This window comes from Trichoplusia ni, chromosome 1 (assembly GCF_003590095.1).
Source record: "Trichoplusia ni isolate ovarian cell line Hi5 chromosome 1, tn1, whole genome shotgun sequence".
Lineage (NCBI taxonomy): Eukaryota > Metazoa > Arthropoda > Insecta > Lepidoptera > Noctuidae > Trichoplusia > Trichoplusia ni.
In genome coordinates, this window is record NC_039478.1 from 5,814,274 (window position 1) to 5,829,767 (window position 15,494).

Genomic DNA, 15,494 nt, shown 5'->3' on the forward strand with positions numbered 1-15,494 from the left:
TTGTCAAAGTCAAAGTCTTTGACTTATTTTAACTATTTTATGACTTATTTCCGTGATTTTTAACGCAATGCGGGACACAAAATTATTTTCATTTTATTCATTCGTCTCAGACCGAATCAGACTCGCGAAAGTACGGGTTCAGTAAAATAGGATTAACAAACAATATTGGTCACCCATCAAATTTTTAGTAATGGTTGATGTAGAGGCAAAATATACAAAATTTGTGAAACCTGGTAATCACTTTACATAAAATACTGCCTAGTGACCGACAGATAGACAGACGTCGGTGTCTCGGTAAAGGATTCGGAATAGGGTTACCCGTGGGCAACGGAACGCTAAAAAGCGTACTAGTTAAATGAAACGCGGTATATATACGTACGTATGTTGTTTATGTTTATGTATGTATATAGAAATGTATTGCACAACTTAATGATATGATGATAGACAGTTGGCAAGAGTGCGTGATGGTGGGTCAATGTAAATATTGCAGTCCATAGACGCATATTATATTTAGTTTTTTGATATTAGATGATGTAGCATTGTTTATAAACAAGTAAATAAAAGTGATTAAATTGAGATCAGACTTACGAAATGCTCTATGTTTGTTCTGAGTCTGGATGTCTTTATACATGTGACGACAATGTTCGTAGAGCCTACTACGACACAAGGATGAAGATGAAATACTTTAGAGCGCGAGTCGTTTTTGTTTAACCATTGACCAGATTTCTGTCAGATATCCCATATGAGGCAGCTGAAATCATAAAGAAGTACATACATACAACCTTTATCACGACAACCATATTCATGGGTTTAACTGCGGCGGTAACTAATTGTAACTAGTGGACAAAGTGAAGTCACACAAGTTCGTTCTCAATAACATACAAAGACCCCATGATGTCATTTATTCTACTAGTATTACAAGTCCCATACGTTGGCCTAGCTGTGCAAAACGGCGTGACGTGAAGTGGCGCGTTAATTACGAACTGTCCCCATAGACTCATGTTTCCTATGTCGGCGAACGACGCGAATGAGGCTAAATCAGTTTGTTTCGACCAACTTCTAATTGGTCCACCGATAGGACGACCAACCGCCAAAAGTTGTGTTGTGAAAGAGATACGACTATATGATGTATAGTGCTGTCACGCATCCAAAGTTGCAATAAATATATTAAATCGTGGCGGTAAACCGGTTGTACTGAAATATTTTTTTTCCATTTCTTCAAAACACAGTCATTAATGCAATTAAATAGAAATAAAATATTAATATTATCAAACTCAAAGCGCATTCTGTCCAAAAATGAGAACAAAATTCTGTGAATCGGGATACTAAAGTCTATGTATTAAATTGAATCCAAATCCATTCAGTAGTTTCCGCTTAAACGCGCTCAATTTGTATCGTCAAAAAATTAAGTTCATGAGATGGATATCTTGGTAGTCACATTGCATAATGAATAGTTGGAAGACGGCACAAAAATGCAAATTTACAGTGGCGCCGCTTTGAAATGCGTTGCACCGCTTTACTTTGATAGACCAGTATCTTTACCCTGTAAACCAGGGCTGTTGCCGTTGAGAAAGCGAGATGGCGCTTTATAAGGCAGATAGTGGTTTCCTGCTTGCACAATGAAAACTGTTCTGCTTAAGGGTTTTTAGTACTCTTACAGAAGCCTTTCGACTGATTGTCACCAGTCAACTGTATTATAGTCTGTTTGTTATTCTGTATGGGACTAAATAGCGATATTCTCATATCTGAAATAAATAAAGTTTATTCCCACAATTCTATTTACACGTTTCCAATTATTTTTGAAGCGCTATTTAATCCTTTAGCTTGGATATTAGTTTTTATTAAAATATAGAATGAAACTATGTTAGTGTCGTAATTTTAACAATTACGCAAAAAGAACCCAGACGTGTTTTAATATTGTTATGTAACACAATACAACTAAAATAACGCAAAAGGACCGGTACAATGTTTCGTTGATACGAGATAATTAAAAGCTAGTCTTATTTCTCCTCTGTAGTGTAAATAATCGTTAGTATCTAATGATGATTGAAACGTCGCAGTGGCGCCAAGCGCTCCTATTGCGGTCAGACTGAAGGTAGAATACAAATTAAGGCTTATCTCTGAGCATCGCAATCATTACTCATTGCAAAACTGAAGATGGAATTATAAACCAGTTTCTTAATACCTGTAAGTAATTTTGTTGAAGATATGTTTGTACAGCAATATGGTACAATGCTAGAGCACCAATGAGTTTTACTATCTCGGTCATATTATGGTGGTAATTGAAGCTAAGGTGCTTTTCAGTACTAGGCGTACACATACACATTGTCTTGGATACAAATCCAGTGAAGCTTTGGTGCATTAAATTCTTATACACTGACATTTATTTTAACGTAAATTATGCAAGTATTATGATGTATTTACCCCTGATGCCTGATACCCGGAAAGCTATTCAACTTTATTTGTCACTCAAAGCAGCTGATTTTCCATTGTTTCTTTTCCCAACTATGTTGGGGTCGGCTACCAGTCCAACCGGTTTCAGCTGAGTGCTTTACAAGGAGCGACTGCCTATCTGACCTCCTCAACCCAGTTATCTGGGCAACACGATACCCCTTGGTTAGACTGGCTGTCAGACTTTTCAAGCTTCTGACTACCTGTAAGGACTGTCAAAGATGTAGGAATAACAGCCGGGACCCACAATTTAACGTGCTTTTCGAAACACGGAGGAACTCGTTATGACAAAGATGGTCACCCATCTACGGACCAACCGCGTCGACGGACCAACCGCGCTGATTTTCCATTGTATTCATTTTTTAATGACTCCCGTTGTTAGTAATTTTATTATTTTAATAATATTAACGTCACACGGAATAATATATGAGGTATTGAAAAGTAATTAATGAATTGTGTTAATCACTTTTTCATAATAGGAGGGATTGGGAAGGGGAATGATATGAAATCATTTAATCTGTTATTAGGATATATCATCACTTTTACATGTCAATTTCGCTTTGAGTCGACTAATACGAAATGAATTCTCACTTTTCCTATGAGGGTGATGTATAAGTGTTGTGATCATGAAGTGTTGTGGTAACGTAGCATAAGAAACTTACATTATAACATGACCCGCATGTTATATATCACTTAGGTACCAACTCAGTAGTCCATGGCGTGCAAAATTGTTTTTACTTTTAACACGTTTGCTATGACGTCTTTTGAAGTTGGTAGTCGACTTATATCGTAAAATTTACTACGGTCAGACGCGGATTCAAAGATGACTATTAATACTCACTACTAACACTTGAAAGGATTAGTGCTTTATATTTAAGATTAATACGCTAAGGTTTAATTAAGTGTTAAATATATTAATTTCCTAAGTAATTCTGGCGCGTCTTACTAAAACGGAATGCCTCTTAAATGTTAAAACCAATTTATTATTCGGCTTACAAATTAGAGTGGCGTCACAGCTTGTTAGCTCTGTTTAGTAGTCTATCTACGTCTTAGACGTTCTATAAGCTCTTTTATTCATATTAATTTTTCGCTCTAAAAAAACAAGTAAGTCTTGCACATGTTCTTTCGAAACGTTAATATCAATGACTCTAGTTTTGCGTTAACAAAATGTCACTACGGGGATAGGACCCTCAAGAAATTCCGTATATTGTTCTAAAGTATTTTTTTAACAACAACATTCAAACGACTTCATGTAAAAACTACAGAGCCGGACCTGATGTATTTCGTGGTACCAAATGACAGTCAGTCAGACGGACAGAAAATAATCAACAAAATCGGTTTATCCAATCCGAAGTAAAAGAACTACAGACAAATTGAGAACCTCCCTCTTCTTGAACTCGGACAAAAAAGAGAAACTAGAAGTTTGTAATAAAACCTTTTACATAAAGTCATCTGTAAACAAATACGCAAGACGCTAATGTTTATGTGTAAACGTTTTGGCACTTATCCCTTATTTGTTGTTTTACATGAGCTTAGGTTTGCGCAGTATGTAACAATGTATCAGGTTATTGGGTGCTCGCCAACTTATCGCAACTTCTTAGAAATACTATGCATTATCGTAAAATGTAGACAACGTTGTAAAAGTAGTGTCGATGTCCGTCAGTCATTTGTTAATGCTAAGTTTCGTCATGTAGTTAATACTTTCGTTTTGGGACAGGTTACTTAAATGAAATTGCGTTTTCTAACAATGGTGTTTTATTACAATATTTTCTTAAAGACTATTAATTATATCCAAATTAAAATTACATCGGTGAAAATGTGTTTGAAAAAAGTTTTTTTTTTAATTCAACATTTCTAACACTAGGCTATAAACAGAAACGTCAATAACGACACAAAGATTAAATTTTCATTTAACTAATGAGAATTGTGGCTTCACCTTACCAGTAAGTGTACAACCTGAATTACGGGATGTATTTAATCATAAGACATAAAATAAAAAAAATATAAACGTTCATCAGCTGATATCCAATAGGTCCGTAGGATACCTATTTATATCAAAAGGACTTTCTGACTTCGCTAATGCTAATGATAACATGATAAAACGCTTTCAGATATTTTCCATTTAAAAATAGTAAAGCATACACGTTATGATTGTGGGCGGGGAAATGCATAATGGTCGTTTATAACTCCCACGGCCTGTCAAATGATGCCTTTGTATAGCCAGCAACATAAGTTGGTTAACAAGTAATAAATAAATATGAAGCTAAGGGAAACAAATGGTTTAATACGTATGGTTAAAGGTTGATTTTTTTTGTAAAACACTGGTACTTAGCTGAAACCGGTTAGACTGGTAGCCGACCCCAACATAGTTGGGAAAAGGCTAGGCCAATGATGACGTATGGTTAAAGATTGCCAAACACCATATTTTATAATACTACTAAATTATGCAACGGCTTGGTGACGCATATTTATTGGGATTTCCCGACTAGTTTCACTAGTTACTCATAAGCTAACCGGGTCTCGCAGGGTTGGGAGTTGAACTGTCGCGACCCTGGACTTTGGTTAGGTTCCAAACCGTTGCATCATTTAAGTGAACTAACCTGCATTTCCTAGTTGTCATGAAAACTACTGGCTTTTAATAAATCGGCTAGTGTTAATACTTTTGTTGTTGTCTGTACACTCGATAGCTTACGTGGAGTACTCTATCCACACGCTATTTCAGATTGAATCAGAAAATCATATTGACCTGAATATTTCTAAATATTCGACTAAATGTTTGTAACAATCATACATTGAATTTACGAGCGTGCGACCTGAAATGGTTTGTATAATATTTACCTAGGGAATGTTCGTCTGGCATATTGTACTAGACCTAAATTCGTTTTACTAAATGTTGGTCAAAATATAGGAATTTCACAAAAGTGCACCCTAAAATGGTTTTGTATAATAATTTAACTCAGAAATGTTGGTTGCTAAAGTACCTAAGTAATTTTATCTAATTGTAAACAAAAAAACTAGAAACGAATCGGCTGGCAAAAGCTAAACATTCCCACACACATCAAATAAATACAAGAGACGTTGTACGACGATGCAGGCTTAGTCAGTAAGAGTCAGAAACTAGCATCTTCCTGTGAGTGTCCAAGAATTCCTGCGCCTTATCAAACAAAAAAATGGTTCAATAAATGTCACTGTTTGTACAGCTAAAAAACTCTTCATGAAAATATTTTAGTACAGCAAATTTTTTCAATAGCCAATAAAGAATGTTCGAAAATAATCACATATTTTACCCAAGTGTCTTATAAAAACTGATGGATTGATATCATCACTCAAACAATGAACTCTAAATCGCTTGAAATATTAGAAAAAAATGTCTATAGGATCTCATTACATTGAAAATTGCTTTTATTATCCAATAAAGAAATACCTAAGTAACATTTGTATGCAAAAGTTATGAAAGATGTAACATATGATAAATGCTCGATGAAAACTCTCGAAATTAATTTGACGTTTATGCAAATATTTGTGATTTGATGTATAATAATGAGCGCCATCTGTAAGAAGAAATCTAATTGTATTTTTTTGAAAAGAAAGAAAACAATATTTCTTTCCTACGATTAGTCATTAAAAATTCTAGTAGCCTGTAATTAAGTTATAATTTTCCGGTTTACGTTTCGTCATTAGGAGACCAAGATAATGATAAAGATCATTTGTTTGTAAAAAAACATGAGTATGCAGTACCAACAGGCTAGCAAGCAAGATGGTACAAAGAAAGTACGTCCTTACATGATTGTTCACACAGGCGAATAGAATACAGAATTCAAGTAAAGGTAAAAGTGAATTACCTATCTATCACTACCCATTCTTCTCCGAGGAAGTAGGTGTCTAAGAGGATACCTCAGCCATATAAAAAAAACCAGATCCTTTGCAAATTGAATTGTCGAGTGGAATAAATATACTACAACTATGGTGTGCCCGCAAGTGCCGCATTTCTTGAGACAAATGCTTATGACGTCACAGATTTTCTTTCGTCTACGTCCTTCGTCCTACCACTCATTTACTTCGAAAGGTGACTATAATAAATGTATTTACGCCCAAACTATGGTATACTATACTAATAAAAATACATACCGCGTAAACAAAATAACTTGGAGGATAAAAACCAGTCCAGACTTGGGTTTACGTGGTAACTGCTTATTTAGATAAAAGCGTGTCAAGAACCCTAATGAGAATGGAAAGCGATAAGCTTACCAACGGCATCCCTGCTCTAGGGACTGGGGAATACTTTGTGAACGTTTTAGAACAGATTGTATACGTTAACACTACGTTTTATAGTGATTGTGTCATTAAGATTATAGATCTTTTAATCTGTAATAATGGGATTATATGGTACGTTTTTAATTAGACTTATTTCACAGCCATCATCCACCATGGCAGTGCAGGTCTTTGATGGATCTCAATTATTCTTGAAACGAATACCTCTACACAATCTTCAAGTTCGTACATGCAGGCATGCGTAATAATTAAGACTTAAGTCCTCAGCCATTGAAGAAACGTACTTGTGTCATGGTTAAATAAAAAAAAACTGATGTATATACTTGCAAAGTACTTTTCATTTGAAGGTTCTTTTTAGGTCTGGAAATCGGACAACATCTATGTTTTCATAAGCCCTAAAACTCATTTGTTTGACAAAACAGCGTTTGCTGGGATAGCTAGTATAGTATAAGAATTAGTTCCCGGATACAATGGGTGGTATAAAAATTAGGAATATACTAAAAAAGTGTAATGTATATCTAATCTATCTTATACATACACGAGAGACTTTCTTTATCATTAGGTCCAGAATGAAACGTGTCCGGTTATATTACGACCACCCAGCATCCTCAAGCAATACTTTATTGGACCGTTTCCAAGGAAAACTCAATTATGAAGGAACAATGTGTAGAAATATCGCGAACTCCTTTAATGGAACTTGGTTTGTTCTGTGAAAGTAGCCCAACATTACAGATCATTTGAGGTAATCGAAATTTCACCTAGATGGAAAGGTACAGGAATTTAAAGAATTGGCAACTTCTGCCCACATTCCTATCACAATAGTAATGTGGGCAGAAATTGCAAAGAGATAGAAGTTTCGAAGGAGATTTAGCATTTACCTAGCAGTATGTTTTCACTCAGGCTCAAAATATCATAAATATGTAACTGTTTGTAATTATGAATTTAGGGTCATTGGAGACCTTGAGTAATTAGTGTGAAAATTGAAAATCAATTGACTTCTTTCATTTTTCATGTTTTAAAGATGATTTTTGACTCCGGTTGGGTCCGATAAATACGCGTGAGCAAACCTTTATTTAATTCACAATTATGATCCTATACCTACTTATTTTAATTAACCGTGAATAAGCGGAATAGAAAAACACAAATAAAAACCTTAAGTTAAGTATTATTATGCTACACTGAACATAAACATAATCGTTAGGTATAGGTGTTTGACCAACTACGCGTTTTGTTTACATAAAATGTAGGTGTCTCGGACCAGGTGTGCTTCTGCTAGCATTATATTAACATCGATTTCCCACGATATAGTCTACAATAAAATTAGCATTCAAATCGAGTCCCTAAAATAATTTTAAATCGGACGATCGACTAGACTATCTTGGCCGATACGAATTTCGTTTTGCCCCACCAATTAACGTTGTTTGCAAGACAATATTGAAGTTTAATATCGGTTTGGTTACTTTGTGCCCGTTCTTGGTGAATTCCAATTAAAATATTTAGCCTAGAGTCGTAAACAACATCAAAACGTACTTTAATCGATACTAATCGATTCATGTTTCATTACTTGTGAATCGAACATAAAATTACGAGAATTTTATATTTCACGTTTCGAATCCCGTATAAAATAGAGACTACGCATTGATAGTCATTGGTGGTCGTAAAAATATCGAATAGCCTGTAATGGTCAGTTAGAGTCGTAATAACAGATAACGCGGCCGGTTTTATCGGATACGATCGGAGACCCGGAGTTGTGTTCTGTACTTCTTATTGCAGTTGTGACTTGTGTGACTATTTTCACACGTGCGTACTGCTCGCGTCTGTGTCGACAGACACTTTAATGTTATATTGGTACAATACCCTCGGGACTAGGAAGAACGGATCGCGACTAGGAAGTTGTTTTCTTTCGTTTTGTATGACTGTTTTAATCTTAGAGAATATCGATAATTTTGATGCTGTTTTTGGTAATCGAAGGCCTTAGTTCCGTTTCTTAGTTTAGCTTGGAATTTGTGTGGTTTCAGTAGAAAAATACGAAGTTTAAATTAATAAAAATAAAACTACAAATTTTCTGGATTCAGATTAAAGTTTAGGATTATGTAAATCTAATTTCCATTTAAATAAAGGAGTGTATCTGTCATATTTAATTTGCATAACATATTGAAATGCGCGACTGTGAGCCGCAAACGACGATTAGCCTTTATTAAATTCATTAAATCAGTGCACAAATTAAGACACCCTTTGCCAAATTAATGTTTTCTTATGATTTATATTTTTCAACAATTATATTTTCGTAACTTTTTTTGTGCTCATATCACAAATATGTTTGTTAATGTATTTTAGTGAATCGACATTCTAGGTATAAAATATTTGTCCACGGCAAGTTTAAATTATTGCTAGGAAATCCGTGGGCAATAATAACTAGTATTAGTAGAGAAACAATTTCGATTTAATCAAGAAACGTTTGAGACATGCCCAGCTCTGAACGTAATATATTTTGAAACGTTGTCCTAAACTAACGATACCTTTTATTTCCAGGTACTATTAGTACACGAGGCGTCGAAGGGCAGTTTCTCCCGGGTATTTGACCTGGAAGCCGGTGACGATACCGACCTTGGAACTCCGAGGACTTCCCCTTACGAGAGCAGATTCCCGATCAACATCGGCATTACGGGATATGTCGCAACTACGGGCGAGGTGAGATGGAAATTCAGTTATTTTATTAAGTGGTCCACTACTAAGAATTATCTAGGGGTCGTACCCATTGACTGAAATTGAGGCTCTATCACTGATGATTCGTTGGCTGGCCGTCTGTCACAAAGCTGTATCTCCATAAATTGTGATAGAAGGCCTGTGTATCAGATATAAACATCATGAATTTCTGCTTATTTGTACGGAATAGTGTTAAACTCCATTTAACTCCCATTTTGTGTAAGACTCTGTCATCTGTAATGAACATATCTCCCAAAAAAAAACAATTGCCATGCCAGTGTCATGTTTTTGGATAAAATCACTTTCAGGAACGAACTCCTCCTTAATTACTCAAATACCGATGATACTCAAATAGTGAATTAATAAGGATACCAAATACAAATCACAAAATTAACATTATTAACAAAACGATGCAGAATAAGCATCTTCTTTAACCTCGGTTTACACTATTGTTAGTATTAGATCTACGATATTTAGTTAGGTCTAACAAAGTCAGGCTATCAGTAATAAGGTTCTCTTGAGTCAGCAGTCAGAGACCCTCACACTTATTTGTCACACGATTCAGCTCTTATACCTATTTCTATACATTTTGATGATTTTGCTGAAAAATAATGGCCGTAGTTTAGCCTGAAAAAATAAACGCTAAACTAACACCTATGAGGATATTTTCCAATAATAAGGCATTTTAAGGTATAGGTATAGATTTCCAAGAAAAATATTGGCTAAGTATTTTTCCTTGAATCGCATAAACAAAAAATAAGAGGATACAATAAGTTGTAATCCCGCATCACTTAACTGTTGAAATCTGACGTCATTTATCGGTAAGTCTTTACCCACAAGTGTCAATTAGCCCCAATTACGTTTCACCATCTTCGATGAGTTTTATCTACGTATATTTATTGATTTAAAAAGATATTAATAATATGTATCTAACATTTTTAGCTCTGACGGTCAAAATTGGCTTTTTTGTTAAATACTCAATTATCGGTAATGAGGCAATGAGGGCTCGGTTAACTAAAGCCACGCGTGACATCGTGTTTTATTAGGTACTGCAGTCAACATTACTGATGTGAAAGGTTAATACAAAGTTTTGCTGCGAGCCTTGTTTAAAAATTGATGTTTTAGCTACACCAATTGTTATTGGTTTGAATTTTACATGGTAATACATACCTACTTGCGTTTTGTATCATTTTATTCTTTGCAAAAGGATTTGCAATAAATGATATCTTGAATACTGTATATCATAAAAGACTGCCCATATACTTGATAATTTAAATTTCTAAATCTTATTTTCGCTGCCCGACTATAAAATCTACAAAAATAGGGGCTTAAATTGTAAATACAAAATCTTTTATCACGAAAAAGAAACACAGAGAATGAAACAGATAAAAAATATTATCAAAGTTTTGCATTTTGCAGTAGCATGCCTAATAAATAATATGCAACTCCGCTACTTTATTTGAATAACAAAGGAATGAAACATGCAAGTTTGTTTATATTAAGTACTTAAATAAATTGGCTGTAGTGTCTGGCCACTATTAGTGCCCGCTACGTTGTCTAGAGCCTTTATTCCGGCTTCCACTAGATGTGACAGTGAGCTCTTGAGTTAACTATCTTAGGGAACTCTTACTAAGGTTGTTTGTCCGGCCGACTCAGCTTAATAACTGTGAACACTGTCGGCAGAATGTGGGACGATTAGCTTAAGGACTGTACAGTAAAACGGGGGTGACATAAGACGTTGAATCTACGATTTTGAATAGTTTTGGTATATTATTACAAACATTTGTAGACCTTAGTAAAATGTTGTTTTGAAAATTTTGTTGTAATTTGTTACTGTAGTAAGTGACGTGTGTCAGAATATATATAGGTACTAATAATATTATCTTACACAAAATTTTATTCTAATTCTAATCGTGTCTCGAGAATACATCGTGAAGCCCCTTCGAGAAACTTTTAATTCAACGGCTATAGTAATTTGAAAGTTTTTCCCGAGTGCCGTTCCTCTAATTCTCGCTTGTTCATTAAAACTGTTTCCCAGACAAGTTGACTGTGTATTCTCATGACAGTCGCGAGCGTATTCATTCTCGAGAAGGTTAAGTGCAGGTTTGCGGGAACATTATTTGCCTGTTAACATCATGTTGTTAGAAGTAACATTTCGTGTTTATTTTCAGACGGTGAACATCGCGGATGCCTATTTAGATCCCCGTTTTGATCCGTCGGTCGACGAAGGCACCGGATTTAAACACAACACAATACTTTGCATGGCCATCAAGAATTCTGAAGGAAGGATTATCGGAGTCATTCAGGTAAGCTGGCAAATTTAACGGAAACTTTTCTTATTTTATGCTTGTTCTCCTCATATTAAAGATTATCGTATAGAAAATGCTAAAATATGTAGGCAATTACTTAAAAGTTATCTAAAACGTGCCGAAATATGGTAATTGGATCCAAAAAAATAACCAAAAGTTTTTATAAACTGACAAATTTAAAGCGCAAAACGTGCTATTAGCCAACGTGGTCACGTAGAATTAATGAAAAATTCAAATAGAGTGAAGTTACAATTGTTATAAAACAGTAGCGCAATGCGGTTGGATGCGACACTCCGAAACTGGATACAGATCGGAGTAAGAGAAGGTTAGGCGACAACGACGCGGATTTTGATAATTAACTCCGTACTATTGCAAGACCAATACCTACTTAAGTAAAGTTCTAAAAAGACCAATTTATCACAAACAAAAGGAAAGACGCTTCGAGTGATAACTTACTATGCGTTTTGCCGTGTATTGTTCTTGCATACAATTGTTATAAAATGTTGAGCAAACACGTTTTATACATCGGATTTTGGATTTACGAGGCTCTATAGTCTTTTCGAATAAATTACTCAGATGTGTCAACTGCGTAACTTGACAGGGGTGTTATAAAAAAGATATGGAACACAGCTTTGAATAATAATAATCTTGTGAAGCAATTTACTTATATTATATTTCCAGGCACTTATTATATTTTATCCCCTGAATTATTGGGCATTAACATGTCGTTTCCGCAATGCGTCATATATTTTGCATATTGGTCGAAAAGTGTTATAACTCGTAAATTGCAGTCGTTTTCGCTTACGCAACTTATTACCGAAAAAGCGGCCCGCATCTCAAGCTGTTACTCGGACAAGTTAAATACCAAGTTAATTTAACTTAAATGTTCAACTGAAGAGTTCTGTGTTTCGTTTGAAGTTTTCTCTAGTTTAAAATACTTCATATACAACGTGAATGTTTATCTGGATCTAGTTGTAGGTATGAGTGACCTATAGGTTGATAATACTTTTTAAATCGTAGTTTAGATAATGTAAAAAACCTGTGAAGAACTGACGACGTATTTTTCTGAAAGCAGTAGGTAAATTAACACGTTAAAATCACACTTTATAAACTTTATCGTTCTTCATAATTCCACTTAGTAAAATTAATTTCGCAAAAAAATATCGCACCAGAGTAAATATGTCCTTCAAAAGTCGCTCCGACTCTGGTGTGTCGTCTACAAACTTGGAGTTGTTTTCTTAATTCAGTTAATACAACAATTTCTTAATGAAAGTTTGTTTTTAAACCTAATTATATCAGCTTGGAGTATCGTTAACTTTCAGCCCAGTTTTAAACATTAAAAATGTATAAAGGCAAGACTTTGGTTCACTTTCTGAAAGTTTAATAAACAGATGTTTTCGTTGCTTAACTTTTGTTTGTAAATGCGGCGAGTTGTGTAATTAGTACTGTTCTCTTACAAAACTATGAATTCATATTTTTGCGTCTTTGTCTTGAGTTCTGACGTAGTGCTAGCTTTATGCCAAATTTCGTGATTCTAGGTCGACCGAAAGTACGTCATAAGTGGCTATTGAGTTACTGGAAAATGTTACAAAGAATAAACAGCACTTGCTTTCTACCTAGCGTGTGTTTAAAAAAGTCAAGAATCTAAAATTATTTAGAATTTATTTATAGATATATCATAACAACAACAGTCGTTATAAATATGTACATGAACATAACATTATTCACAGTACACATATTTCGTGCACAAATATTAAAAACATTTGATGTAACAAAATTACATTTTATATACCTATTATAAAAAATAAAAAACAACGATTTTCAGATAAAATTTGACAGACAGCCCTGCAAACAAATGATCTTGTTAACGGTGAAAGGAAGAACGAGTATTTTATAAATGAATGAAATATGAATTCAACAAATCAAGCACTCTTTTTAAATGTGTTTATGAGTCAACTAATAATTTTCCATCGCACAATGTAATTTTGAAAATAATTAATACAACCTTAATCGTATCCAAAATTAAGCAAATCTCATACATTTCTCATTTTAATGAAATTGCGTTATAGTTGCCGTTGGTTAATTGTCTTTATTGCAACTGTTACTACTGTTAGCTAGCAATTTGCAGTTTGGTTAATACGGATTTGAGTTACTGCTCTCCGTGTCATAATGGCTTTGAAATAAAGCTGTTTTATACACCTTATCAATTAGTCGTTAAAATTTATAATATTTAAATTTAGTCTGCAAGTGCATGTAGGTACTGTTTACTATAATATCCAAGTTAGGAATGCTATTTTCGGAATTAACTAATGCTCTTTCCATTTACGTTACAATAGTATTGCTTCTAAAGTCATAAATTCCTACCAAATAGACAGAAAATTAACGATTTGTTTCTCTGCCTATTTAAAAGGGTAAATAATGATCGCCAATTATTTGCTAGTCTTTCTCTCTTAAAGAATATACAATAAACATCTACAAACTAGATCTAAAAGGGTGTGAAGGTTGCGAAACTTTTTAGCACTCGCTTTTAAGCTTTAATAAACGATGTACCTATGTACAATAGCTAATGTTTTCTCTTTATTATATTACAGTTAGTCAACAAATTCGACGAGTTGCTGTTCACGAAGAACGATGAGAACTTCGTGAGGCTTTCGCGATATTCTGCGGCATGGGCATCCACAACACGCATATGTACGAGAAGGCCATCACAGCCATGGCCAAGCAGAGCGTTACGCTTGATGTGAGTTAATATCGATTTTATTGTAAAGGAATAAGATTGAATTATGCTCTAAATAGGTCATTTTAGCATGTTATCAGTGAGATGACTTTTTTCTCGCCATTTCTCAATGGAAGTATTTACTTTAGTAGGAGTGATATCAAATTGCAATTGCAAACTATGTTAAATCATATCCATTTTGTGTAAAAGAGATTTGCGCTTTTTAACTTTTTGATGGCTATAGCCATACTTATAAGTACCTGAGCAAAATTCCTAAAGATGCATTTGGGAAAACTTGGATTCGATCTGGCTGTGATATAGTACCACTTTCCCGATTTATTGTTGTTTTATTCGAGCCGAAATAAAACTGTACAAAAGACAGTTTTCGAATTCATTATCGTTGAGTACAGAGGTACTTACGTAACATACAAATTAGCCAGTCATTTCCCACATACGCATAATTTCACTTGGTCCATTAAATGTGAACATGTTATTTGTTATTGCAGGTACTGAGTTACCACGCATCCGCATCATTAGACGACGCTCAACGGCTACGGGTGGGTTCACAACACAAATGAACATTACACACTAATCTGTACACACAAACAAACTAATTCAAACCTTAACACACAACAATAAAGTCCTATTTAACAGCTATAGAGTTCCAAAGAGATTATTACATAAGTGTTCAATGTACGTTGGTTGCTGCAACTTGTAGTTGGCTTCAAGCGAAACGTCTGAAGCAGTCATATAATTAACAAAGTCCGTAATTAGATGAACATGTTTGTGTTAACAGGTTTGCTTCCCAACTTGGGTCATGATTGTTCGTGGAAAGTTAGTCTGCGTTTTGTTGAGACGTACTTTAAATAAGGGAAGCTTTTTGTGAAGCAAAATTCGTATAACTAAACGACTGTGTAATATAAAATACGTAATGTATCAATATTATCTCGAGTAACGATATCCATTGCGGTTTTATAACAGCTATGGACATAAACTTTGATAATCGCTCCGCAATGTACACAAAAACTTGTTATACCAAC

At 34.6% G+C, this 15,494-nt stretch overlaps 1 protein-coding gene across 1 annotated transcript in view; it reads left to right on the forward strand.

Annotated features, from left to right (window-relative positions):
- Positions 1–15,477, forward strand: part of LOC113491850 (dual 3',5'-cyclic-AMP and -GMP phosphodiesterase 11-like) — a 193,328-nt gene extending 177,851 nt beyond the window's left edge. Inside the window, 5 exon segments of the mRNA XM_026869030.1 lie at positions 9,256–9,414; positions 11,601–11,735; positions 14,330–14,378; positions 14,381–14,478; positions 14,961–15,477. Coding sequence (XP_026724831.1) covers positions 9,256–9,414; positions 11,601–11,735; positions 14,330–14,378; positions 14,381–14,478; positions 14,961–15,032 — 513 coding nt within the window. The 3' untranslated portion in view covers positions 15,033–15,477.
- The last annotated feature ends 17 nt before the right edge of the window (positions 15,478–15,494 follow it).